The sequence below is a fragment of the Mirounga leonina genome, unplaced genomic scaffold, assembly GCF_011800145.1.
Source record: "Mirounga leonina isolate KUSES-001 unplaced genomic scaffold, KU_Mleo_1.0 Mir_53, whole genome shotgun sequence".
In the NCBI taxonomy this organism is placed as follows: Eukaryota; Metazoa; Chordata; class Mammalia; order Carnivora; family Phocidae; genus Mirounga; species Mirounga leonina.
The window spans coordinates 8,993,512-9,018,547 of NW_023270807.1; the positions used below are offsets into that span (position 1 = coordinate 8,993,512).

Consider the following 25,036-nt stretch of genomic DNA (forward strand, 5'->3'; position numbering starts at 1 on the left):
GGCTAAAGCCACTAACCGTTGGCTAACACCTCACCTGCGCCCACGAGGCACTAGTACATGCTCTTCCCTGCTGATGTCACTCTCCCCCTCCTGAGGTGACTTCTCCACAAGCTGCCTGCCCTCAGACCTTCCACTCACTCCCATGTCCAGCTGATGACCTTGTCACAAACTTCACTGCAGAGAGGAGTAGATGCATCACCACATGAGCACGTCAACTTCCCACGAGACTTCTCTGCATCTGTGCCCATGCTCTCGCCCTCTTCCTGGGTCCCTGGAGGTGGTGATCCTTCCCTTCTCCACCTGTCGGCTCCTCTGCTAGGTCTCATCTCTCCGGCTACCCAAGCACTTCACTCCCAAAATTATTCCCTTTCTCTGCTGCATCCTCAGCTTATCCTTCTCTAATGGATCATTCCTGTCTGCGAACTGCCGTAATATCACCTTTATTAAAACAAAACCAAACAAAAATCCTTCTTTGACTCCACATTCAGGGTCCCATTATGGGACTTGCAATGGGTCCATACGCTTTTGCCTTCATGCGTCATAAGATAAATATTGGGTAAATAAATATTAAATAAATGTTGAAAATATTTTATCACTCATTGGTATAAAGATGAACACAATCCAGTCCAGACTATACTTCTTTCTCATTCTTTCTTCTGATTTTGAAAGAAATGAAACATTTAAAAGAAATTAAAAATCCTGGGGGCCCCAGGCACTGTGCCTACTGCATCCCCTTGGCCCTCCAGCTACTGTCTTAATTTTAGCTCCTCTTCTAACAAAACCCCTTGTGGAAGATGCTATTTTCCAAAAATTGCACAGCAACAGATCTGGTCTCACTCATTCCTCCCATCAAGGGAAGAGTCTATTTCTCCTTCTCTTCAACCTGGATGGGACTTTGTGGCTACTCATTGGAGAGAAGAGGCAAAAGGGACACTGGGTGACTTCCATCAAAGGCGATAAGGCTTCTGCCTGGCTCTCCCTCAGGACTCACCCTTGGAGCTCAGCCCCGTATTGTGGGAAGCCCAGAGCACCTGCGGGGGTTCCAGCTGGCAGCCTGCCTCAACCACCAGGAGTGTCGGGTGAGTGACTCTGCAGATGACTCCAGCCCCTGTCTTCCAGCCATTGCAGCTGATACCAAATGAGGCATTGTCCCCACAGAGCCGTGATCAAGCTGTAATTCATGCGCGAAGTAAGTGTCACTGAAGCTACTAGGGGTTGGGTGTTTTTCAGGTAGCAATAGATAACCGAACATTCTCAAAACTGTTTTGCATCCTCTTCTTTCTTATTCACTCAGCTTACTCCAGTTGGATGCTCTCATCCTTGTTGCTCCATGGAGAAGTGGTCACCAATGACCTACTTTTCTTACTCAATCTGCCAACAGATTCATCCCGGTTCAACCAATGAATTCTTTCCTCAAACACTCCAGGTTTCAAGAACCCACACTCCTCTGATTTCACTCCAACCTCACTGACCACTCATCTCCTTTGCTTGCACTTCCTCCTGCTTAACAAATCTCTTCCTGCTTGGGGCTCCCAGGCTCCTGGTCGGTACCCTTCTCACCTCCCCACAGCGCCCCCCAGGTGAGCTCATTCACCCCCACATACTACTGGTAGGCTGAGTCCTTCTTCAATCTTTTCTTTCTCTTAGATCTCAATCTACCAGTAGGCCGTTCCGTCCACTCTGCCTCCAAACCATATTCTGAATCCAACCACTTCTCATCACCTCCATTACTGCATCTCTCATCCAGGCCATGTCCTCACACCTGGTCCCCTACAGTAGGTCCTAACCCCTAAAGGGTGTTTCTGCCCCCTTTCACAGTCCCTACCCAGCAGCCAGAATAATGTGTTCTAGAGCATCAACCTCATCTGTCATTCTCCTGCTGCCAACCTTCCAATGGCTTCCCATTCACGCTCAGAACTAAATCCATGCTCCTTCCTACAGCCATGACGCCTGACACAATCTAGCCCTTGCCTACTTGGTCTTCATGTTCCTCGGCCCTTGTCCCCAGACACACTAAACTCATGGGGCCTTACCATTGATTGCTCCTGCTGCCCAGACTGCTCTTCCCCTCTGGCTTCCCATGGCTGTCTTCTTGACACTCTTCCCTCCTCAGAGAGAGATTTCCCAAGCCCACCTCAAGTAGCCACTCAAGTCACTCTGACACTATCCTATTTTATTTGCTTCATCATGCTTAACTGAATCTTATTCTTTTTCCCCCCTTATTATGTCTTCTCCACCAAGTCCAAGATCCTTGAGGAGAGGACTTCATTGTATACACAGAATTCCCAGTGTCCAGAACAGTGCTTGGCACATACAAGAAACTCAAATACTTATTTAGTCACTGAGCAAAGTGCTCAGCACACAGGCGGTGCTCTTACTCCTTAATTTGATAGAACTCCCTTGATTCCTTTGAGAGTGGCTGGGTTCGCAGGTAGCTGCTGATGTGAAAAGGCAGTGGTATTTTGGAACTGGAAGAGGCCTTGAAGATCATATGGCCCAGTGATTTCTAACCTTTTCCCCATCTCCTCACACCTGAAGACATGTGCCCAGCAGCTGCTGAGGCTCTGCACCAACAGCACCTGAACTGGCTGGGTGTGAAGGGGTGTCACCCCGTCTCTTTGTGTTTATCGATATTCAAGCAACATTGAGGAGTGACTAAAGCACAGGAGCCATGCTCAAGTTAAGAAACTATATGAGCAAGGGTCGCCTGGGTGGCTCAGTCGGTTAAGCATCTGCCTTCAGCTCAGGTCATGATCTCAGGATCCTGGGATCGAGCTCCACATGGGGCTCCCTGCTTGGGGAGCCTGATTCTCCCTCTCCTCCCTGCTTGTGCTCTCTTTCTCAAATAAATAAATAAAATCTTAAAAAAAAATAAAAAACTATGAATGAAATTAACTTGATTTAGCCTCTGGTCAAGGAATCTAAAATTCATTTGGCTTCTTTTGTTTGGGTCAGTCGTCCATGACCTGCCCTTAAATACTGCTGAGCTGTTGAGGTATAAATATACCATTTTAAAGAGGATTAGGAGCCATACAGAGAAATGATAGCTGGAAGTGAGTAACAATAGCAACGATTTAAGGAGGGCAGGGTTAGGAATTGAGCAGGGATTTGCAGAGAACCCTGGGGACCGCAGACGGTCAGCCGTAAGCCTGGTTCCAGGAGTAATGTTTGAGAGCTACAAGCCAGAGTCCGCCGAGCCCTGGACAGGCCTGGCCTGAAGGCCTACTGTAAATCATCTCAATGCCGATTGTTCTTGTGACCCAGTGGGACTCCCTTGCTGAAGCCTCAACTCTCCTGTTGCACCCTTGGACACTTAGGACCAGTGTCAGCCCTGAGACCACAGGGTTTGCACTGTATATTATGCTTCTTGCCTTTATTCATACAGATTTACACGTTTTATTTTATTTTTTAGGTATTTTCCCCCTAGTCAACCTTTTTTTTTTTTTAAGTCAGCTCCACACTCAGTGTGGAACCCAATGTAGGGCTTGAACTCACGACCCTGAGATCAAGACCTGAGCTGAGATCAAGAGTCGGATGTTTAACTGGCTGAGCCACCCAGGTGCCCCCAATCTCTTTACTTCTAAGCCTTAGGGAAATGAGTAGGTTTTGCTCATGTACAAGGGGAAATGAATTTGGATTTTAGGTTTGAATATTCTGCATTTAATATGTGGACATCTGAGTACTTCCTAGCCTTTCTAGGCTGTCCCTGTCTTTAACTGGAACTCACACCAGTCAGTTGCACTTTTGGTCTCGGCTTCATCTGTGAACTGGAAGGGTGATTGAGTGGGCTAGTCATAACTTGGTTTTCTCTCCTGCAAAATGGAGGTAATAGGGGCGCCTGGGTGGCTCAGTCGTTAAGCGTCTGCCTTCAGCTCGGGTCATGAGCCCAGGGTCCTGGGATTGCACCCGACATCGGGCTCCTGCTTGGCGGGAAGCCTGCTTCTCCCTCTCCCACTCCCCCTTCTGTGTTCCCTCTCTCACTGGGTCTCTGTCAAATAAATAAAATCTTAAAAGAAAAAAAAAATGGAGGTAATTGTAACCACTTTATTGGGTTGTTAGGAAGATTAAATAAGATAGCATCTATAATGACTATGTAAAATGCTTGGCATAATGGGTGGTGGTGGTGATTATAATAAGCATGTTATGTGTTTTCTCATCTAAATTAAACTTCGCATCAACTTGAGCAAGTAAATAAGACTTTGCAGCCACTCTAAGTGTTGTCCTCGCCTTGGAGATACTGAGGTCCTTTCCAGCTAGTTTTTAAACAGTGCCTACAGCGCGCAAACACCTGGCGCCTCACCGGCTGTATACGGCCAGCCAGTAACAGCTCTTTTTTTTTTTTTTAATTTATTTTTAATTTATTTTTTGACAGAGAGAGACATAGCGAGAGAGGGAACACAAGCAGGGGGAGTGGGAGAGGGAGAAGCAGGCTCCCCGCCGAGCAGGGAGAGCCCGATGTGGGGCTCGATCCCAGGACCCTGGGATCATGACCTGAGCCGAAGGCAGACGCTTAACGACTGAGCCACCCAGGCGCCCCAGAAACAGCTCTTATATAGTGGAGGTCTATTATCCGCCCGGTGTGATGTGAGGCGCTTCTAAGCGATCTAATTTAACACTCCTAACCTTAATAAGTAGGTACTGTTTCCTACATTTTACTAATGAGGAAACTGAGGCTCTGCCAGGGTTAAGTATCCCGCCCAAGTTTAAAGCAGTTAGGGGGTTGAACTCTTACCTGACTCAGGCCTGACTCCAAAGTCTGTTGTCTCTACTCTGCTACTCATTCGGGTTGTGGTAAAACTAAATAATACAATGTAGGAAAGGAGCAATGGTAGCTTTAACAAGTAGAAATGTTCGGAAATTAGACTACTGGCTGAAAACAATTGCTGTATGTATTTACTGTGGCGTGTAAAAATGGCCAAAAGAACCTGTCAGGGATTTGCTTTGAAAGCATCAAAACCAGGCCCTGGGTGAGTCTAATCTGTGCAAGTTGCAATCACTTTAAACAGACGATAACATTATTTTATTTAATATAAAAAGAAAATATATTTCAGATCAGAGAAAACAACAATGAACCCAGGGTTACACCTCAGTAACAAAAAATAACCTCACTTCCTACCTGCCTTGTGGTTCATTCCATCAGGTAATTTTCTCTCACGACCTCCCTTCCCCACATGGACAAAACACGCTACTTGGGTATTAATTCTGATTTTCAGAATAGGCATTTTTCTCAGGAGACCTAATTAAAAAAAGGTCCTGTCAGGACGAAGAAATGATCTTGTTTATATCAGGAAGTAGGCCTCAAATATGCCAAATACTTTTGTCAAAAAAATACCGCTAGTTTTTGTTAGGTTTGTAGTTTATTTGTACATTCACCTTAAAACAAGATTTTAATATGTATTTTGAAGTGCTAAGTAATCTGGTTTATAGACTGATTTAGTCTGAAAACAGCTCGAAGTGGATGCACACCTTGAAAGGAGCTCACAGAGAGTCACTGGAGGTGAGTTTGCATAAATCATCTTATGATACAGTGATTAATATTGTTTATAAAACAAAGATTTAAGTGATCTATATTTAAGAAATTATTTCTTTTAAAGTAAAAATGGGTCACAGATTGCTGCTTTGCTAGATACAGTTCCGTTATATTGCTCTTGTTTTATCGACTAGTTCTTAATCCCGATGCTTACCGTCAACAACTGAGCTGGGAACTGAATGAGGTCACGGGGCATGAGGCTGTAACTCTTTTCATGTTAATGACAGTACTGTAAGTCTGATACAGAAGCAGCATGCATTCAAAACGTTGATCCCTGATAGTAGATTGGGGAAAAGAGAACCCGGACGCCGGTTTAAGGGGGGAAAAACTGAGAAGTCATAACGACCCCAAAGACGTGAAGGAAACTGCAAAAAGACATGGACCCAATTGTGCTGTAAATAGGAAACGAATCACTCCCTTGGGGCTGATACACCCGCAGTTTCAGCACATTGTAGTCTTGCCTTTTTCAGGCCTTTAACTCTGATTTAATTTCATGGAAAAGTAGACCTCTCCAAACAGAAAGAATGCCATTTACAAAAAGAAAGAGGCCTTATCACCGTGGGGTTTAATAAGGAAAAACATTTGTGCCCTGCTCAGTTTTCAAAAGCCATTATTTCCATTCAATGTTCGCTATTTTCTACAGTGCTGGTTACAGAGCTAACAAAATAAAAGCCTGCTGAGTGAATCACAGGATGAAAAAAGTGATACAGTAATTTCTCGAGAGCTCAAATTCCTTAACAGTGATCCTTCTACGCAGTCTGGTAAGGGTTTGGGCAACGAGAGTTGTTCAGTGCATGCCACAAATGTGCGTGAGATGCTGCACAGTATATTCATGTTCAAGAATGTCACGCGTAAATGAGGTAAAATTTGGAGGATACCATCCCCAAACTAGCATTTGCCAGCTTGCACTGAGGTAAATATGAAGAACTTTAACTGTTCGGTGTTAAATTAACCAAATCAACTGAAGGTTCCTTCTAGGGGGCTCAAAAGGGAAAATGTACATAAGGAATATTTCCAAAGATTCACTTTCAGATGAAATGATACACATTAAAATCAGTGCGAACTCATCATTGAACAGTAAGAGAGGAACAAGCTATAAACTCGATTCTCTTGGCACACAGTAGTCAGTCAGAGCGCTTTGCTCACATTTGTCAAAATCAGAACTGAAATGATGATGTGTACAGAAGAACAGGTCAAGTGGTTTTTCACTCTAGTCCAGTGTGTCATTAAAGTTCTGCCCCTTGCTGTGAGCTGCTCAGGGCATGTGGGCTCATGTGGGCTCAACGGAGTGGTCAGGTGGACTGGAAGCCTCTCTATCTCCCGACTGGAAGCCTCTCTATCTCAACATATGTGTCTGACCCCCTCTCGGGTCAAATGCCGGCACCAGTGGACTCGCTGAGACTTTAGGACTTGCCTTCTTTTTCTTCTGGTACCGTTTCCCAGATTGGCTCCTTGATGTGTCCTGGTAACTGTTCTAATTTGGTCTAAAAAGAGAAAAATAAAACTATAACATAATGTGGACTTAATTGAACTCTTGAGCCACAAATTGGATTTACTCGTTTTGTTCCCTTAAATCCTCTCGTCTTTTTTCCTTTCACCCCTCCCCCCGCATCTTTGTGCGGGGCTCTAAAATAAGGAGGAGGAACCTGGATGGTATATAAAACACTCTCACATAGTTCACTCAGTGATTTCCAGGGACTGCCCATGAATGCGGACCCCATGTCTTCAACTACTAAGAGGGAGGGAGACTCAGGGGCAGCTTGGGGAGGATGTGGGCTGCACTGGCAGGATCTGCTGGGCTGCAGTGCCTATACGGGAGGCAGAGACCCCAGCCACTGTGGCAACTCTGCCTCTAGTCCGCCCAGGCCCTACCCTCCACTCAGTGGGCCGGGACAGGGCTGCAAAGTAGCAAAACAACAATACACATCTCTCTCCATCAGAGCTAAAAATTCAAGTCATACCTTTGTCACTTCCATGGCAACTCCTTCAGGTAAGTTACGCTGAATATATTCCAAGTAGACATCTGCTGTACTTCCAGTTAGATGTTCTAACTAAAATTTCAAACATGAAATTGGTTCATGATATGCTGTTAAAGCAGAAATTTTAAGTTTCTTTTTTTAGTAAAAGCAGTATAGCTTTTTTTTTTTTTTTTTTAATTTTTATTTATTTATTTGACAGAGAGAGACACAGCGAGAGAAGGAACACAAGCAGGGGGAGTGGGAGAGGGAGAAGCAGGCTTCCCGCCGAGCAGGGAGCCCGATGCAGGGCTTGATCCCAGGACCCTGGAACCATGACCTGAGCCGAAGGCAGACGCTTAACGACTGAGCCACCCAGGCGCCCCAGTATAGCTTTTCTTTCTCTATGAAATCTTACACAGAATTCCAACTTTTTTTTTTTTTTTTTTTAGAGAGAGAGAAATCGTGAGCACCAGGTGGGGGTGGAAGGGGCAGAAGGAGAGGGAAAGACAGAATCCCAAGCAGGCTCCACACCCAGTGCACAGCCCAATTCGGGCTTGATCTCATGACCCTGAGACCATGACCTGAGCTGAAATCAAGAGTCAGACGCTTAACCGACTGAGCCACCCAGGTGCCCCCAGAATTCCAGTTTAAAAGGAAAAAAGTATTGGGATGCCTGGGTGGCTCAGTTGGTTAAGAATCTGCTCTTGGCTCAGGTCATGACCCGGGGTCCTGGAATCGAGGCCCCCATCAGGATCCCTGCTCAGACGGGGAGTCTGCTTGTCCCTCTGCAATTCCACCCCCACCCCGCTCATGCATACACTCTCTCGGATAGATAAAATAATAAATAAATAAATAAATAAATAAAAGGAAAAAAGTATAGATCTTCTGGTTGGCTGGAAGGGGGGAGCACAGCCCAGAACACCTTAAAACCAGGGCTCTATGGAACCCAGCTGGCAAGTGTGATATTAAAGCGATACAACATTTACTAATCATTCACTATGTAATGGGAGCATTCTAAGTGCTTTCGATAAATATCTCATTTAATCCTCACACTAACCTTACGAGATGCGTACCGTTATTACTCTCATTCCACAGATGAAGGAACTGAGGTGCAGATCACACAGCTGGTACATGCCAGTACTTGGACCTGTCTGACTCCAGAACCCTTGCTCTCCTTAACCACAAGACTACGCTGACCCTACTGGATGCACAAATGAATAACTGATGAATGAAAAACCTTAATGTTTCCCATTGTGGACATGGAAAACCCTTTAGTGTGTGCAAAGAATCACTAGAACTATGTAAAAACTTAACTAGAATTTATGAAATATAAGCCAAATTCTTCCAAGGCTTTATATTGTATGAAAATAAGCATAATCTGAAAAAAAAAAAGAAAATTAGCATAATCTGTATTGTTGAGTTAAAGTATGAACTACTCTAAAGGATGGCTTTGAGTCTGATTTTCTATCATTTACCTTCTCTACAGCTATCAGTCACAGGCTGACTGACAGGAAGTCCACCCAGTCAACCTTAAAGGACAGTTGCAATGTGCTAGTGTGAACTTCTGGGCATTTCAAAAATGCTTGAATGTCTGAAATAAACTCACCTCTAAACATCTGTAAAGTGTTCTCATTTCATACTGAACTCTGTGCTTCTTGAAAATATGCACTGATTTGAGAAGAGTAAATCGCTCTATTTTCCTTGGAGGTTCATGTCTGAAAAATCAATGGGCAAAACAACATACTTAAGCTAAGTGATGTTAAAACCCGAGTCACTGATAGAAAAGCATGATTCCACAGTTCTGTAGGTGAGGCTCATACTCAATTATAGGCATTAGCTACCGTTTACAGACTCCCAGCTGTCCAGGCTGTCAGGTTTAACAACCGCTGTCCTAAAGCTCGGGCCAAAATAAACACAGCAGACAGCAATGGAACAAATATCCCACAGATCCAAACCGAGCCATGGCATGCAAGGGCACGCGAGTATGCCTCCGGCTTTTACCTTCCACCCTCCACACCGAAGTCCAGTTTTGACCAAATGTATGAATTGTGAAGCGTTGAACCAGTGTGTTGCTGTGTGTGTTGTTTTAGGGAAATCTGCACATTAATCAATAACCACAAAACTAAAAAGTCTGTTATGGGAAAGGTGTGGGTTCCTTCTGTTTTCTTGTAAGGCAAGCCTGGCAAAGCCCTAAATGGGCCTTGTTCGGCATCAGAAGGAGCAGGTGACAAGACAAAAGAGGTGCAGCAGTCCCCCACCCTTATCCATGGTTTTGCTTTCAGTGGTTTCAGTTGCCCATGGTCAACCACGGTCCAGAAGCAGACGATAACTTGGAGTGAGTCAGAAGGTTAATAGATGCCTAAGTGACATCACAGTGCCTACAGCATTCACCTCACTTAATCTCATCACCTGGGCATTTTATCATTTCACATCATCCCAGGGGTGAGTACAGCACAAGAAGGTATTCTGAGAGAGGGAGAGAGATAAGAGAGCACATTCACATAACTTTTATCGCAGTATACTGTTGCGATTGTTCTATTCCATGGCTAGTTATTGTTAATTTCTTACTGTGCCTAATTTATAAATCACTTCATCATAGGCATATAGGTATAGGAGAAAAAAGGACATGTAGGACTGAGTACCATTCACGGTTCCAGGCATTTGCTGGGGGTCTTGCGTATTCTCCACGGATAAGGGGGAGACTACTATAGTTATACTTGACCCAGCAGTGATTTCAAGGCCATATGAAGCTTGCCTTGATCCTGTAGGAAATGACTGGGTGAGTGATGTTTCTGAAGGCAGTTGTGAAACAATAGCTATATTAGACAAAGATCATCAGAGTCTAAAAGGATTGCTTATTCACCTAATTCACCTCCCCGCCCCATGGAGCGTCCAGACATGAGGGCTTCGTGGGTCTCCTTATGTCTGTGCAATTGCTTAAGAAAGGATTTCCTTTATTTTCCTTGTTCACTCAGTCTAGTATTTAAAAATTCTAATAGGAATCCTGATTAGGATAATGTGACAAGCCTAAACTCTACCCACCATGAGTTTCTATGCTATTTTAAGGGTTCAGACCTAGCTGGGATCAGCACCATTCTCCTGGTTGATCACGTTATAGCAGCTAACAGGTCAGATTAGGAAAGATCATACTTATACTTTATTTATTTATTTATTTATTTTTAAAAAAATTTTATTTATTTATTTGAGAGAGAGAGAATGAGAGAGAGCACATGAGAGGGGTTAGGGTCAGAGGGAGAAGCAGACTCTCCGCCGAGCAGGGAGCCCGATGCGGGACTCGATCCAGGGACTCCAGGATCATGACCTGAGCCGAAGGCAGTCCAACCAACTGAGCCACCCAGGCGCCCTATTTATTTATTTTTTAAAAGATTTTATTTATTTGAGAGTGAGAGAGAGATCACGAACAGGGGAGAGGGGTAGAGCAAGAAGCAGATTCTCCACTAAGCAGGGAGCCTGATGTGGGGCTCGATCCCAGGACCCTGGGATCATGAACAGAGCCGAAGGCAGACGCTTAACCAACTGAGCCACCCAGGCGCCCCATACTTACACTTTAATAGAGATACCAAGTTCCTTTGCAGCAAGCACGGCAAAATATTCATAACTGTCCAATACAGCCTTATCATGGCCTTTTACTAAAACTGACAGGCGCTTATATAATGTATCTGGTTCATCAGAAATGGTTATCTACAATTTTAAAATCAAAAAGAAAAGTTTCAGTTACGGTTCCTCTAATATTTACAATTGGAAAATTTCATGTATTATCCTCAATTGAACAATTTCAGAGTTTACTAATAAATGGGGAGAAAAATGCTGAGTAACATCTTAATACTATTAGCTTAATTACCTAGCTACTATCACATTCAGATCTCCACAATGACTCTTACAATCTGTTAAAATATAGTTTAAATCAAAAGGACTTTCAAGCAACCTACAAAATCACTAATGGAGCCTTCTAACTTCATAGTTATTAAGCCCCAAATATATAATGGGAAAGGATTTGGGCGGCGGGGGGCGTCTATTAACAAAGTAACCTGGTCAGAAGGTCAGAAGACTTGGACTGGGAATTAAACTGCCTCTTCCAGCTGAATGATAACAGGCAAGTCCCATAATTTCACTGCACTGCAGTTTGCTCATATATAAAATAGGATCATACCTATGCTAGAGATCACAACATCACTCACAGCATTTCTGTAGGGAACTAATAAGCAAACACAGATAACGTGCTTATAAATTATAAAACGTTGTTTTACAAAGGCAAGCTATCACTAATTCATATTTTTATTTTTTTTCTTTCTTTTTTTAGATTTTATTTATTTATTTGCCAGAGAGAGACAGAGAGTGCACAAAGCAGGGGGAGCGGCAGGCAGAGGGAAAGGCAGGTCTCCGCTGAGCAGGGAGCCCGATGCGGGACTCGATCCCAAGATCCTGGGATCACGACCTGAGCCGAAGGCAGACATTTAACCAACTGAGCCACCCAGGCATCCCTTATTGGTTTTATTCGTGTATGTTTTGCTTGCCCTAATAGAAAAATTACTCATTTCTAATTAAAATGTTATGGCACTGACTGTACATTTAACTTCTCCCTCTTCCACTCTAATACTTAAAGATCTTAGGAATAATGGGTCTGACGTTTCTTTCTTCCAAGAGATGAATTACATTCACCTTCATTCATCCATTAGACCAGTAATTTATCTTACTAATCCAATGATTCAGGGTTAAATTATTTCACTCCTGAAAGGAGATCTACTTATTAACCGGGAAGCTAGCTAGACAGTTACTCTCAATTACCCCAAATAGTGCTGGAAGAAGAGAATACACTGATATTCTAAATCATAACGTGGGGGACAAGGGAAAGGGAACAGAGCTCCAAGATGTGTTTTGATTGGTCCCTACAGGGCTTTAAAGATAGTCTGAATCTGTCGTGATAGGTAAAAGCAAGAGATTTTGAATAAAAGTTTGGATTTCAGGTTAGCTTGGAAAATTTAAGACCATGTGACATCACTAGGTCTAACTTCCCACACAGCAACATGGGGCTGGAGTAAGTGGTAGCTGTCTCGCTTATAAAGGGCACAGCCTGCCAACTGTGCCCACCCCACCCCCTTTCCTTAGAGGCCTGCCCATGCAAACACCTGACATGGAGACCCAGGGTTCATATGTTCTGTCATGGAAACATATCCAATATCCACTCAGTGAAAAAAATCAATAGAGCAGTACATTACATATAACACAATTCCATTTTGGTGAGCATGTGCATAGATAAGATGATTACACACAGACAAATGTCTAGAAGGAGTCATACCAAACGGTTAACATGGATTATTTCTGAGGGGTGGAACTGAAAAGATTCAAAATTTGTAAGGATTGTTTAAACCACAATTTACACAAAAACTGGGTTGATAAATCATGGTTTTTACTTAAGGGAAACGAGGTTACACAGCTACTTCTAGATTTTCTTTGCTTGTGGTAATGCTCTTCCTCACTGTGAACAATAAAGGATTGTCCAGGCCCAGGCTCAATGCCTTAAAACGGAAACAAAGACTTGATGCCTCCAAGAAAAGCATTTTCTATAACATAGGATCAAGTATTCTGCATCATTAATTATGACAACTCTTCACATTGTGCTGAGCTAAAGCACAAGTCTGCTTATTCCTACAGTAATTAGTTATTTGGTGTAAATAACTGATTCCTTGACTCTCTGAAAGGCAGTATGAGCACACAGGGACATTCGAGTCCTTCACTCAGGCACACCGTGTATCTGCCAGTATTCCAGAACAAAACATTCTTATTCATTAAGTGTTTGGGAACCAGCCTCAAATGAAATAATGAGAAAAATTTATTGCTAATACAGCGCCTTACCAAGAAATAGGGAGTACATACCGTAGGCTTGGTCAAATCCTTGGGAATATCAACGTGTAGGTTTGAAAACCGTACCCATTTCATACTGGTACTGCTGTGTGTGGAAACAAAGAAAAACCTAAGTGAAACAGCACAAAAGCCCATTTCCTTATTAAATTTAGCACATCCAATTACATACTTACAGGAGAAAGCCACCATTTCTGGCTGTACTGCTCCTAGAACTGTTTATAGAAAAATTCCTTGAACCCTAAAAAGGGGGGGGGGAGCATGTGTTAGAATTAAAGTCAGTCCTCAAACATTCATAGTTTCCACTAAAAAAAAAAAAAATCAAAAGATGTACAATGCTTTAAAGTAAGGGCTATCCATTATTTCAGATGAAGATACTAGGGTAACTAAAATGCCAGATTAGATTTCATTTAAAAATAAGAGGACAATGATAGAGTTGATAATCAAAACAGATTCTCAAAATACTAGAGAATCTGTATCTCTTAAAGCTTCAGAGTAAGAACTTTTTTAAAAAGCAATTTACACAGATGCACACAAGCAATTCTCACACTGAAAGACCATCTATGATTTAAATATGTGGACATCAAGGAAAAAGTGACTTCATTTTCCCATTATTTTTTATAGATTAAATGTACTTGAATATAATACTTATCTTGCCTATTTCTGAGCAGTAAAGTCTCTTTTTAATTTATTTATAAGAGCTGAAATAAGAATTCTAAAGTACCCTTTTTATGAAGCTTTCATACATCTTTTCTACTGTATGTTTCTTGGCTTGGCTGGGAGATTTATAAATAAATTGAAATACAGTGAGATGGACATCCATCTTACACCACTGCTGTACCTCATATTCCCAACAATCCAGCCTTTCCAAATCCTTTATTGTCAGCTCCCCCTGGTGGACAAAACTTCTAGCTGGGAGAACCTATGGTACTACATATAATAATGTAATTTGCCTCTGTTTTCCCCTTGAGCTTTCCTGAGATTTAAAAATGTAACCTGAGAGGGGTGCCTGGGTGGTGCAGTCAGTGAAGCATCTGACTCTTGGTTTTGGCTCAGGTTGTGATCTCAGGGTCCTGATCTCAGGGTTATGAGATCCCAGCCCTGTGTGGGGCTCTGTATTCAGCAGGGAGTCAGCTTAAAACTTTCTCTCCCTCTCCCCGTCCCCTTCCACCCCACCCTCGCTCCATCTTTCTCTAAAATAAATAAACAAAATTTTTATTTTTTTTAAAGATTTTATTTATTTATTTGACACAAAGAGAGACAGCAAGAGAGGGAACACAAGCAGGGGGAGTGGGAAAGGGAAAAGCAGGCCTCCCGCTGAGCAGGAAGCCCCATACAGGGCTCAATCTCAGGACCCTGGGATCATGACCTGAGGCAAAGGCAGACGCTTAAAGACTGAGCCACCCAGGCGCCCCAAGATTTTATTTATTTGAAAGTGAGAAAGTGAGACAGATCACAGAGGGGGAGGGAGAAGCCGACTCCCCGCTGAGTGGAGAGCCTAATGTGGGACTCCATCCCAGGACCCTGAGATCATGTCCTGAGCCGAAGGCAGACGCCTTACCAACTGAACCACCTAGATGCCCCAATAAATAAATCTTAAAAAAAAAAAAAAAAAAGTAACCTGAGAAAGTATAGTAAGATCCTCAAAAATACTTAGAAGATGAAAATAACACTTTAGTACAAGTAAAACTTAAAACAACTGAGGGTCACCTAACCTATTTATTCTTAGCTTATTGTCCTGTCCGAACTCTGTACCCAATGATGGATGCAAACCAAAACTTTCATATTTTCCCTTGGATGAAGGGAGAAAAACAAAAAGATAGGATATTAGGCACAATACAAAGTAGTAGGAGGTGAGTGCCATTTCCCCACACACAATCACATTTTCTCTGCCTCCCTCCCTGCATGTGCACCAGCGATCCCACGACCCAGCGTGCAAAAGGACCACAGGTCTGGGAACCTGGGTGGCTCAGGCAGTTAAATATCTGACTCTTGATTTCAGCTTTCCCGCTCTTAAAAAAAAAGAAAAAAAAGGCTACAGATCTAAGCAATAGGACACTCTGCCAGTCATATTCTCCCAGTATAAACCTCTGCTTTTAGAAGTTGGAGCCTAGGGACACCTGGGTGGCTCAGTCGGTTAAGTGTCTGTCTACCTTTGGCTCAGGTCATGATGCCAGGGTCCTGGGATCAAGCCCCATATCGGGCTCCCGGCTCAGTGAGGAGCCTGCTTCTCCCTCTGCCTGCCACTCCCTCTCTCTGACAAATAAATAAATAAAATCCTTAAAAAAAAAAAAGAAAAGTTGGAGCCTGAAGTGCTGTGATAACCACAAATCAACCTTAAGAAGTTTTTTTTAGGGGTGCCTGGGTGGCTCAGTCGTTAAGCATCTGCCTTAGGCTCAGGTCATGATCCCGGGGTCCTGGGATTGAGCCCCGCATCGGGCTCCCTGCTCAGCGGGAAGCCTGCTTCTCCCTCTCCCACTCCTCCTGCTGTTCCCTCTCTTGCTGTCTCTCTTTCTCTTTCTGTCAATTAAATAAATAAACTTTTTTTAAAAAAAGATTTTATTTATTTATGGGGGAGGCAGAAGGAGAGGGAAAGAGAATCTCAAGCAGACTGCACTGAGTGTGGAGCCTGACATAGGGCTTGATCTTGTGACCCTGAGATCCTGACCTGAGCAGAAACCAAAAGTTGGATACTTAACCGATTGTGCCACCCAGGTGCCCCCAACAGGAAAAGATGTTCACTGAATCTTCTACAAGAAACTGATTACCCTTGCAATTCAGCCAATGAAAAACCATCACTCTGAACTCCTGCTTTTCTCCACTGGACTTTCATTCAAAACCCCTCCCAACTTCTTCCTTTTTCTCCATAAAATAATGTTTCTCTTCTTTGTTTATAGGACTTGCCTATGGTTTTGCAATAGCTTGCATGTCCCAAACTGCAACTCTCTGTCATTCCCAAATAAACCAATTTTTACTGGTGAAATAACTTTCATTTTTAAGGTTAACATTATTTGGTGATCAGAAGTGGGATCCAGAAATGATCAACAACTTCGAGGCTGGTGAGCGAACAGTGCCAGGGCCCACAGAGCCAATGAAGCTCACTGCTTTCTTACCAACGTTGGAGTTGGGGACCAAGTTTCTCCTGGACCTCGAGCTCTACTCTCTTAGTGTTTTGAGCATTCCAGGATCTGTTTTAAGGCTTTGTCCTTTCAGAGAGTACTTGTCTGACCTTTGGTCTGACTCCTTTTTGGAACCAAACGGTTCCTGTTGGAACTGTGCCTGCTTGGAAGTGTGTTAGTTTTGGTCTACCTTCTTTCCAGAGCTGGGCTATTCCTACTGGTTCTGTGTTGGCCTTTGGTCTGATTCCTTTGGAACCAGGATGTTCCTGTTGAAACTGTGCTGTTTAGGAATTTTTCTTTTTTTACTCTAGAGAAAAACCTCTAAGAATCAGGATCCTGGTCATTCAAATGCTTTGAGGGCAGCTCCCCTTCTGGAACACTGGTGGTTTTATGTTTAAAAGCTGTGGTTCTTCCTCATGTCTAACTTTAGTTACTGACTTAATCAAAAGTAATTTAGAACCTCAATGGTCATTACAGGGAACTTTTGATTTCCTCAAAACTAAACCAGGCAGCCATGTCTCTAAAACCGTCGAAACTGAATGGGATGCCTATTTTGACTGGTATCTTAAAGCTTCCAAACATTATCAAGGAATCTAAAATTGCCTCTCTGCAAAATACAATTTCTAGACTAACTGAGGCAAAGACAAAAAGGCTCCTGAAGTCTGAGGGACACCCCCCTGCCCCAATTCCCAGGAGGGTGGCAGCCACTTTATGCGCAGGCCCCAGCGGTGGTGCCATCACCCTCTGGCGCCTCCACCTCCTCTACACCCTCAACCTCCCTATTCTAATTCTCTTGCCCAACTTCCCTTTGCATCCAAACCTCACCCTGCTCCCCGCTCTACTGAACCTATCAAAACCTGCCCCTTTACAGTTAAATCTTTTGAAGATTTTTTTTTTTTAAGATTTTATTTATTTATTTGACAGAGAGAGAGAGACAGCGAGAGAGGGAACACAGGCAGGGGGAGTGGGAGAGGGAGAAGCAGGCTTCCTGCCAAGCAGGGAGCCCGATGCGGGGCTCGATCCCAGGACCCTGGGATCATGACCTGAGCCGAAGGCAGATGCCCAACAACTGAGCCACCCAGGTGCCCCTCTTTTTAAGATTTAAAAAAAATTTTTTTGAGAGAGAGAACGTGTGTGTGCCCAAGAGGGGGGAGGGGCAGAGGGAGCGAGAATCCCAAGCAGACTCCCCACTGAGCATGGAGCCTGACACGGGGCTCGATCTCATAACCCTGAGAGCACGACCCGAGCTGAAATCAAGAGTCAGACACTTAACCGACTGAGCCATCCAGGCACCCCTAAAGTTAAATCTTCTGAGGATCCAAATAACCCCCAAAGTTCTTATGTTCCCTGGAATGATGCTGAATTGAGAGCCATAGTTAAAGTTTCTTACAGTGACTGAAAACCCCCATAGGTTTGTGGAAGCATTTCATACAGTTATTCAAACTTACCAACCTGGTTTCTCAGATTTTTTAGCAATTAGTCCACATGCATGTTGGTGAGGGCCAGGCCAAATACTGGCTGTAGCTAGCCCGATGGGAATACCTTGAAAGGAGTTTAGAGAAACAGACCCCTAACTTTTGGTAAGACGCTAGAACATATGCTAGAAATCTCCACCAAGCAATTACAGAAGCTTTTCCTAAGCCTGTTGACTCAAACAAAATTCAGTCTTTCATACAAAAGCCTGATGAACCTGTTCAGGACTATTATAATTGATTTCAGATTGTTTTCAAAGAAAATTCTGGTCTTCCTTTTGATGTTGAATCCATCAGGGTAGCATTTAACTATGTTTTTTAATGGGCTGAACTGGGCTAACTCTTTTAGTTAAAAAAAACCAAGACGGAATGGGAAACTGTGTCCACTCCAGATTTAGTTAATTTGGCAAGCCAGCCTGCTAGTACCCGAGGGCAGTCACCTAAAAGAAAGACCACTAAAATTCTTAATTTTCTTTTCATCATCTTCTTCTTCTTCTTTTTTTAAAAGTAGGCTCCATGTTCAGCATGGAGCCTAATGCAGGGCCTGAACTCATGACCCCAAGATCAAGACCTGAGCGGAGATCAAGAGTTGGACACTTAACTGACTGAGCCACTCAGGCACCCCCAAATTCTTAATTTTCAACCCTAAACAAAAACAAAAACTTCCTAGTTTCTGCTATTATTGCAAAGAGCCAGAACACTGGAAAGAAGATTGTTACCATCTTAAGTGCTCCAGGTGCCTTCAGCCCTCTACAGCCAGCCTTTCCAATGTCCCCATTCCTAAGACAGGGCTGCAAGGAACTACAGGGGCTCTTCCCAAAACTCCCTCTCACTTGGCTCAGAGAAACCACTGTTCAGATCAGGAATAAAATCTTTGTCCTTACTGACACCAGAACTACACTCTTGGTACTCGACCCCAGTGCTATAAAGCAGTCCCTGACTTGGGAGTTTTAAAACAGTTCAAATGGATCTCTAATAAACTTCACAGTTTCCTGTCTCTGAACCTGTTCCCTTTGGTCTAGGTCCTTTGGGAGATACACACCCTTTTGTCCATAGTTCCTCTGCTCCTATTCATTTATTGGGCCAAGACTTTTTTTTTTTTTTAAAGATTTTATTTATTCATTTGAGACAGAGAGATACAGAGACAGAACATGAGCAGGGGGAGAGGGAGAAGCAGAGCCAGGAGCCCGACTTGGGACTCGATCCCAGGACCTAGAGATCATGACCTGAGCCAAAGGCAGATGCTTAACCATCTGAGCCACCCAGGAGTCCCTGGGCAAAGATTTTTTTAATAAATATATCGTGCTGGAATTTCTTTCTCCCAAAAGAGGGAAATAATTCTAGAATTTGACAGTAGTAATCAAAATGGCCAACCAGGGGGATTAAATGACCTTCTGACATCTTTTATTTGCTCCAAGTCTGATAGCACTATAGCTGCGTGTGGGGACACTGTTTGTTCCTATTGGGACAAATCCTCTTTCTGGGCAAAATCTTCAAGTGATCTGCAGAATCCACAGCGCACTTCCTATCAAGATACAAATAGATCCCTCAAAACCTCTCCCCACAATTAATGAATACCCTATAAATAAAGAAGCTCTGCAAGGCATCAAGCCTGTAACAGATGATTACAAAGCTCAGGGCCTCATTATCCCCTGTACTAGTCCTAGTAAGTAATACCCCTATTTTACCAGTGCGAAAACTCAACGGCCAAGGGTAGAGGTTTGTCCAAGGCCTCTGAACAATACATTGTTATCCCTTGGCACCCTATTGTTCCTAACCTGCATATGTTGCTGACATCCATCCCCACTGAAAGCAAATTTTCACTGTAATTGAAATACACAGTGTGTTTTTTAGTATTCCAGTTGGTAAGGATAGCCAGTATCTTTTTGCTTCCACTTGGGAAGGATGGAAAGACACCTGGACAGTAAAGCCTCAGAGTTGCACAGAGTCCTTACTTTTCACCAACTTTAAAAACGGATTTGGATGACAAAGTTTTCTGCAGGCTCTACTTTGTTAAAGTATGTAGGTGATTTGCTTTTCCGCTGCCCTTCTCAAATCTCTTCTCAGTAAGATACCATCTACCTATTAAAGCTTTCGGCCTTGGCCTTAAAAGAACACAAAGTCTCCAAAGAAAAAACTGCAGTTTGCTCAAACTCAGGTTTGATACTTAAGAGCACCTGATCTCAGAACAAAGCCTACATTTGGATCCAGGGAGGCCTCATACCATCCTGAACTTCCCCAAACCTAAAAAGAAGTGCCAATTATGAGGTTTTCTTGGACTGGCTGGCCGCTGTTGAAATTGGATTTGAAACTTCTTTTATGGCTCAATCTCTATATGCTTTACTGAAAAAAGAAAAATGACAAACCCAATCCTATTATTTGGAAAAATCGGTAAGACAAAGCTTTTGGGACTTTAATAAAGCCCCCTGCCCTCAGACACCCTAACTACCAACTTCCCTTTTTACTCTTTGTATGTGGAGGGGAAAGGAACACCCTTGGGAGTACTCACCCCAAAACATGGGGACCGTGATGGACCCGTTGGGTATTGTAGCCAACAACCAGACCCTGTAGCAGGGGGATATTCCCCTAACTTCTGAGCCATTCCTGCCACTGCACTTAGTTAAGGCCACTGAAGAAATAAGCTTGGGATCCCCTTTAACTATCCTTGAATTTTGGCTAAAGGTAAAGCTGCAAATTTATACCAACAGCCAGTATGTCTTTGGGATAGTTCATAACTTTGGAATGTTAGGAAGCAGTCAAGAAGTTTCCTAAGCTCCAATGGGGATAAAATTAACAACATCTCCTATATCCAAAATTTATTTGATACCATACTTTGGCTGGCGCTCTGTTATTAAGGTTCCCAGGCATTCCAGACTCAACTCCCTGGGCACCAAAGGAAACCACCTCATTCCCACTTTCAACAAAATGCTGCTTTCAAAGAAATCAACAGCCAAACCTCCGTCACGGTCCAAAGGGATGTTTCCCAAAACGATAATTTGGAAAAATTAACCAGAGATACCCAACAACTGGTCCCAGAGAGGGAAAAACAGTATCAGAAAGAGAGTAATGATTGGCTCAATAAAAAGAGAATTGTGGTCTGGACCAAATACCAATCTGACCTTGCCAGAAATTCTAACATTCCCACTACTTACCACTGTACATGTATTAAACCATTGGTCTACTGAAAAAATGACAGCATCACCAATCAATATTCATGGGGAAATATTAATAAGGCTGCAAAAAGTATCTACCTCACTTATCCCATCTGTCCAAAGTACGATGTAAAGAAACCTTTGCAGGAATTTCATACAACTCCCCCATCTCACGGATATAAATATGTTTTAGTCATGGTTTGTATGTTTCTCACTGAACTAAAGCTTTCCCTTATAGACAGGCCACTGCTTCTTCTGTGGCTAAAGTTCTGCTAGGATTATTCCTACCGGGAGAACCCCTCTTGAACTTCACAGTGATTGGGGAACCCATGTGACCAGTCAGGTGCTTTGACAAGTCTGTGCTGTTTGGCTGGTTTTACAACACTTTTATTGTATATATACCATTTTCAGTCCTCAGGGTTAGTTAAACTCACTAACGGTACTATTAAGACTTAATTGGCAAAATTTGTAGAGACTCTCCCAATACCTTGGCCAAAAGCAATGCCGCTGGGTCCTTCTGAATCTCAGATCCACCCACTTTGGAACTCAGACTCTCACTCTCTGAGCTAGTCATAGGACGCCCAATGCACCTGGTACCTGCCTCCTTGACCCACAACTGATAAAAGGATATATACTTCATTGTGAAGGCCTAATTACTTCTATTAAAAACAACCATGCTTTGGTCAAGCAATCTCTTCACAGTGCACTCCTGGGAGACAGACCTTAATCATCACACTATGCAACCTGGAGATTTTATCTATTGGAAAAGATACGTCCAGAAAGACTCTCTTTAACCTTGCTGGAAGGGACCTCATCAGCTACTGCTAAACCAACCCCTGTGCTGCCAAACTCCAAGGGATAGACTGCTGGGTTCACATGACACATCTAAAGAAAGCATCAAACCCTGAATGGACCTGTATACCATCTGATGACCTAAAAGTAAAGATTTCCCAGAACTGAGCAGATGACATCTGAAGAGACAGCTTTCCCAAGGTGTCCAGGCCAGGTGTGTATACCTTTTCCTCACTATTTACTTCTACTGTCTCTTTTGTGGAAAGAAAATGCCCTTGTCTGCATTTCCCAAACCCTTGTGAAAGGGGGAAACCTCTTCCTTTGATTATGGCCTTTTGAAAACAGCCTCATCATGATCCTGTGACAAATTAACCTTTCACATGCTTTTTCTGAAGGGTGAGAGGGTTCAGCATTCACAAGTCTCTTTGTTCATCTGGACTATTAACTGACTCTGGCATCTTATCCAAATTCATGATCTCTGAATTTGCAACCTTACGTGCTGTATTATTGGATTACATTTGGTTCCAAACAGTTCTTTTGAGATAACAATACTGTTTTCATACACCTTTGAAGTTTTGCTATTTTTGCAGAAAACTCATTAGCTATTAGCTTCATGTTTATGACTACATTATATTTTCCCAAATGCACTCAGTTAATTTTCACCGTGTTCTTGCAGTATTCACTATTTTGTCTTCATGGCTATGTTAAACAGGGACTTCCAGGAGGCATACATGACCCCAGGTCTGCCTTTGTAGGGGGAACTTTCCTCCCCTAAGTTTGGAGTAAGTGCCAATAAATATTTCAGCTGGCTACCTTCAGAGTTAGGGTCCTGGTTTAGAACCATCATACAATTTGGAATTGTTACATTACTTCTTTTGTTTTGTTTTGTATAATTATTTAAGTTTTGTACTTAGCCTGTCCAACTTTAGTAAAAACGATGTAACCAATAAGGAGATGATCTCCAATGCTTACAAGCCTGATAATGTCTTGACAGATGGAAGTGCCTGAGCATTCTCCCTGCCACCCCTCCTTGTTACTTGAATGTGACCTCAGTAGGTTTCCAATCTGTACTTTCCCTCAGACGTAAGACATGGCAACGAAGAAAAGTCCTTCCTGGCACTGAGGGACACAACCACTGAACATGGAAACCTGACTCCCAATCAGCAATGCTTTTAAAGAAAGATCTTAATCAAAAGGAGATGTAAAAATAAAGGAAAACCTCACTCAAGTAGAGCTGGAGGCTAAAAGGGGGACCCACACTACTTAAAATCAGTTACAAGAAGAACTGCCAATTACAGGCCTCAAGGGAATAATAATCAACAGGAAAGAATGATCAATTACAGGCCCCAATAGAAAAAGATGTACACTGAATCTTCTACAAGAAACTGACTACCCTGCAATTCAGCCAAGGAGAAACCATCTTCGCCCTGAACTCTTGCTTTTCTCCAATGGACTTCCATTCAAAACAGCCCCTCCTAACTTCCTCGTTGTTTCTAAAATAATGTGCCTCTCCTTTATTTGGGGACTTGCCTATAGTTTTGCCACAGCTTGCATGTCCCAAACTGCAATTCTGTTATTCCTAAATAAACTCATTTTTGCTGGTAAAGTAATTTTTATTTTTAAGGTTAATAGGAGATTTACAAAAACATAAAAACTGCCACTCTTATACCTCTGAAAAATTTATCGTTCCATAAAAAAGTTAATTAACATGAGTTAATTTTATTTTTAAATGAACAAGCATTTGTAAGATTCTCGGTTTTATTTTCTAATAAGCTAAACATCCATTGCTAAAACCCACCAAAACAAAAGTTCTTTGGAGTCCTCAACCAGTTTTAGAGTGTTAATGGGATACTGAGGCCAAATAATTTGAGAATCACTGCTTTAAGTTTTGCTTTGTCTCTAAAGAACGGCACAGAGAATCCTTAACCCATTCCTACGACTTCAGCGACTCTCATCTAATCTCACAACATCCGGATATCAGAAAAGTATCCCAATTTGGTTCCATGAGAGGGGTCTAAGATCTTCTATCAGTTCAGCCCCTAATTTTACCGAGGCAATCCTCTGAGCTTCAGTGTATTTTGCAAATCTGAAAGAGGGGTTTGGAACATATATTGGTCAATATTCTTTCCAGCTCTGACATGCTACGATTCTTCTTGTCCCCGTCTTTGCCCTCTTATGTTTTATCCCATGAGAGAATGCGAAATAAAACCAGCCCCTTCCTCGCCGCCTTCCGGCAAACAAAACGCCAGGATGCGGAGTAAACACCGGAGAAAATTCCAGATGGCCAGAACGACATCTGGCAATCAGATTTTGTGGCTACTGTCCTGTCAGCCGGCTTAGCACCCCCAGCCCGTCAAGTACCTGCCAGAGACGCCGGCACATGGAGCCCAGCGCTGCCCGCGCCGCCATCTTGCCGTCCAGGCCTCCCAGGACCGCTTCCGGGATCACAGCGGGGTCCTCAGACCATAGAGTTCCGCAAAAGGAGAGAGTGTAGCCTTGCGTTCCGGCACAGAAACAACCATAGAGACACGATTCCACACATTTTTGAGGGCAAGTCTGAGAGTACAGGCGGCTTTCCTAGCGTTGGCTCAGTGGCCAACGCTCGGTCTTGGTACCGTTGCATCTTCCCGTATCTAGATAGTTACCAAGTTCCTTCAGTGTTTCCTCTTCAAATCCTGTTTTGTTGGAGGCAACATGATACATGCTTTGAAAAAAATATATGTATAGTTAATATATTAGCAGCAGTTACTTCTCGGTAGTGGATTGTCAATGGGTGATTGATTTTCCCATTTCTGTGTTTTTAAAAATTTTAACAAAATTTGTATTTCATTAAAAGGAAAAGTACCAGGGGTGCCTGGCTGGCTCAGTCAGTGGAGCATGTGATTCTTGATCTCAGGGGTGTCAGTTTGAACCCCATGTTGGGTGTAGAGGTTACTTAAAAATAAAATCCTAAAAAAAAAAAAAGGAGAAGTACTACTGCAATGAGTCTAGGTCCCATCCCTTTACTTCATTTCAATGAAATGAAAACATTTCTATGTTCCTTAATCCTATATTCCTTCCCCACACCATTTGACATTTTTGTGCCCCCCCCACCATCCTGTACACCACTGTCCTACAGATCTTCCTAAGTCTT

The 25,036-nt window shown here is 43.0% G+C and overlaps 1 protein-coding gene across 2 annotated transcripts; it reads right to left on the reverse strand.

Annotated features, from left to right (window-relative positions):
• Positions 1–5,010: 5,010 nt before the first annotated feature.
• On the reverse strand, positions 5,011–24,338 carry MRPS10 (mitochondrial ribosomal protein S10). Of its 2 annotated transcripts, none has more exons than XM_034990582.1 (7): positions 24,265–24,338; positions 13,545–13,609; positions 13,384–13,453; positions 11,054–11,190; positions 9,095–9,203; positions 7,492–7,581; positions 5,011–7,014 (listed from the first exon to the last, which is right to left on the reverse strand). In XM_034990582.1, the coding sequence occupies exons 1-7, from the start codon at positions 24,310–24,312 to the stop codon at positions 6,934–6,936; spliced, it is 600 nt and encodes a 199-aa protein (XP_034846473.1). In that variant the 5' UTR covers positions 24,313–24,338; the 3' UTR covers positions 5,011–6,933. The 2 variants fall into 2 exon arrangements, with proteins under 2 accessions (XP_034846473.1, XP_034846472.1); XM_034990581.1 differs by having other exon boundaries at positions 13,384–13,456.
• Positions 24,339–25,036: the final 698 nt, after the last annotated feature.

Coding starts and splice junctions, on each gene's coding strand:
- MRPS10 (XM_034990581.1), bottom strand. CDS start 24,312: ATGGCGGCGCGGGCAGCGCTGGGCTCCATGTGCCGGCGTCTCTGGCAG. Junction 11,191..13,383: donor AGGATTTGACCAAGCCTACG/GTATGTACTCCC, acceptor TTAAAATTGTAG/ATAACCATTTCTGATGAACC. Junction 9,204..11,053: donor CTTGGTATCTCTATTAAAGT/GTAAGTATGGGG, acceptor TTGATTTTTCAG/ACATGAACCTCCAAGGAAAA.